We start from the raw sequence: 2,500 nt of genomic DNA, 5'->3' as shown, positions 1-2,500 counted from the left end.
AACCTTTCTCTTGAGATCGACCCTTCGAAGAGCCAGGTGAAGAGGGCCGCCTTTGGAGTCCCATTTGGCACTCGCCATGCCACGCCCCTGGCTACCAGTCGTCAGTTGCGCCCCCCGAGAGTCCGACGCCCTAGGAGAGGTCCCCAAAGGCCCCGAGGACCGGCGCGGCGACCAACGGCGGGTCCTACGAGGCAGCGACCGCCACGCCACCCGGACATAAGCGTCATCCCGCTGCAGCCTCTTGAGGTAGCTATCCCACCCTTTTTGGGCTGAAATCTCCTGTCTCGATAAAGGTAAGAGTCAGTGAGGGAAAGGCCAGATTTATGTCCTGATGTCATTTAATTGTGTTTGGTTATGTCTTGTCTTACTTCATTTCTTTATTTGTTCATTCATTTATGTCTCTATATATTGTTCGTTATTATGTTTTGTTTGTTTGTATTTTGTTTTTGTTCATTTTTATGGTGTTCCTTTTTTTCTGTTTTATTTGATTTTTTTTTTACTTTTTATTATTATATATATTATTATCTCTCTCTCTCTCTCTCTCTCTCTCTCTGTCTTTCTCTCTCTCTCTCTCTCTCTCTCTCTCTCTCTCTCTCTCTCTCTCTCTCTCTCTCTCTCTCTCTCTCTCTCTCTCTCTCTTTCTCAAGGCCTTGTTCTAAAGGAGATGGGACCTTAAGTTTCTATGGCTTGTGTGTAATAAATCAAGGATAACAGTTCATGGGACTGTTCATTGTCGTAATTTCTGCCTTTTTGAAATCTCCCTTTCAGATTTTACTTGTTTTCTTTCCATGTGTCATTTCTGTCTGATCATTCCCCGGCGTTCATCTTCTTCATCTCCAAGATACGATCGACATCATTACAAATCACTAAAATAAAAATAAGCCTTATGTCTTCACATCGCCATAAAGAAATTCGAAAGTTTTGGCTTTGAACTAAAGAAGATATATGAAAAACAAACATGGAGATTGGATGTACCTTTCATAAAAAAAATCAAATAGATAAAGATATTACATACAATCATTTCATACCGATGATATACTTAGATACGTGTATATAGATGTAGATAGAGGAATGAATAGAGTAGATAGAACACATACACACAGGACATATTTCCATACAAACCCATATATTGCTATTATTGTCACTGCTATTACTATTATGAATGATGTTATCAGAAAAGAAAAGAATGAAATCATCCTTACGATTTGTTTATTAATACAGGTAACAATACTCACTTCCTATTTACCAGTCACTTAATAAGTATTTCCGTCACCTTCTTATCATGTCACCAGTCCCTTTCACCTTGGCACAATAACCCTTGCGCATTCACATTTTTGGGAAAGCACTGTCTTTCCTCCTGACCGAGCTCTGTTTCCTCTCCTCCTCGCGCACAGGCCGAGGACAACACGGACAACCTCCTGGCGCTGAGGTTCCCGCCCTTCACCAACGACTTCCCTCCCCTCGCTGGCCCGCTCCCCACGCCGAGCCCCCTCCGCGCCGGGCCCACTGGGACCCCTCCGACGCCCTTCCCTCGCGAGCCTCTCTCCCCCTTCATCGCCTCCTTCGCCACCTCGACGTCCTTCCCTGTGCCTTCCACCCTGTCCGATGCTCGTCCTACTCCTCCTCCTCTCCCGGCTGAGTCCCTCCCAGGTGCTCCTCCTCCCCCTCCCCAGTCCTTCCTAGGTGTCCCCCCTCCCCCTCCTGAGTCCCTTCCAGGCGCCCCTCCAGCAGGGGAGGACCTCTTCTCCCTTCAGGCGCCGCGACCCGAGCGACGGCCGCGCTTCCCTCCGCCCCCAGGCCGGCCGCGACCTGACAAAGGCTCGAGGAGTCAGAGGAAGCCTGGAAGTGCAAGGCAGCCGAAGGTACAGTCCTCATTAGAGCTTTATGGTTTTTTTAACATTATTATTATTATTTTTTTTGTTTCTTTACCATCCAAAGGTGCTTCTGAAAATACAGAACTGACTTGTTTCGTGTTTTTTCCAGGCCGCTGTGTTAGCCGAGGCGCCCGCGGGAGGGCCGAGGCAGCTCAAGAAGGAAGCGAAGCGGAATCGCGCGACCGCCCCGACCTTCGGACTCCGGAATCGCCCCTCGGCTCGCACGTCGTCCTTCTCGTCAGGTGAAGTCATAGATCCTCGGGGCATTGGTGATGGGAGCGAGGGAAGTGGGAGGGTAACTCGGGATGTCCAGGGCGTGTCCTCAGGATCCGCAGCGCCCGCGACCAGGTCCCCGAGACATCCCGTGACCCGGCGAGGACTCGACAAGGGAAGAGGCCCTTCTACTCCTCCAGGTGAGCAGCGGACAAGCAAGGACGCGCCGGGGACCAAGGGCACCGCCACACGAGGACGAGGTAAGAGGCCTCGCCAGGGCCAGCGCTTGAGCATTCTGCAGGCGGCCGTGAGGGAGAATCTGCCGAGCCCCGAGCAGATCAGCGCCGCCGGACAGCGGATCAAGGCGGGCCTCGGGAAGCTGGCGGCGGACGTGGCGACGACGGCGACGGAGG

At 51.2% G+C, this 2,500-nt stretch overlaps 1 protein-coding gene across 1 annotated transcript in view; it reads left to right on the top strand.

Moving 5' to 3' along the window:
• The window catches only part of LOC113805922 (uncharacterized), a 17,483-nt gene that overhangs the window by 10,312 nt on the left and 4,671 nt on the right, over window positions 1–2,500 (top strand). The window contains exons 5-7 of the mRNA XM_070126721.1: window positions 1–246; window positions 1,395–1,862; window positions 1,984–2,116. The exon at window positions 1–246 is cut by the window's left edge and continues 180 nt beyond it. Of these exons, the coding sequence (XP_069982822.1) occupies window positions 1–246; window positions 1,395–1,862; window positions 1,984–2,116 (847 nt within the window). The remainder of the gene's footprint in view (window positions 247–1,394; window positions 1,863–1,983; window positions 2,117–2,500) is intronic.

This window comes from Penaeus vannamei, chromosome 10 (assembly GCF_042767895.1).
Source record: "Penaeus vannamei isolate JL-2024 chromosome 10, ASM4276789v1, whole genome shotgun sequence".
NCBI lineage: Eukaryota > Metazoa > Arthropoda > Malacostraca > Decapoda > Penaeidae > Penaeus > Penaeus vannamei.
The sequence above is the reverse complement of the archived record's forward strand: the minus strand, read 5'-3'. Positions and strand labels throughout refer to the sequence as shown.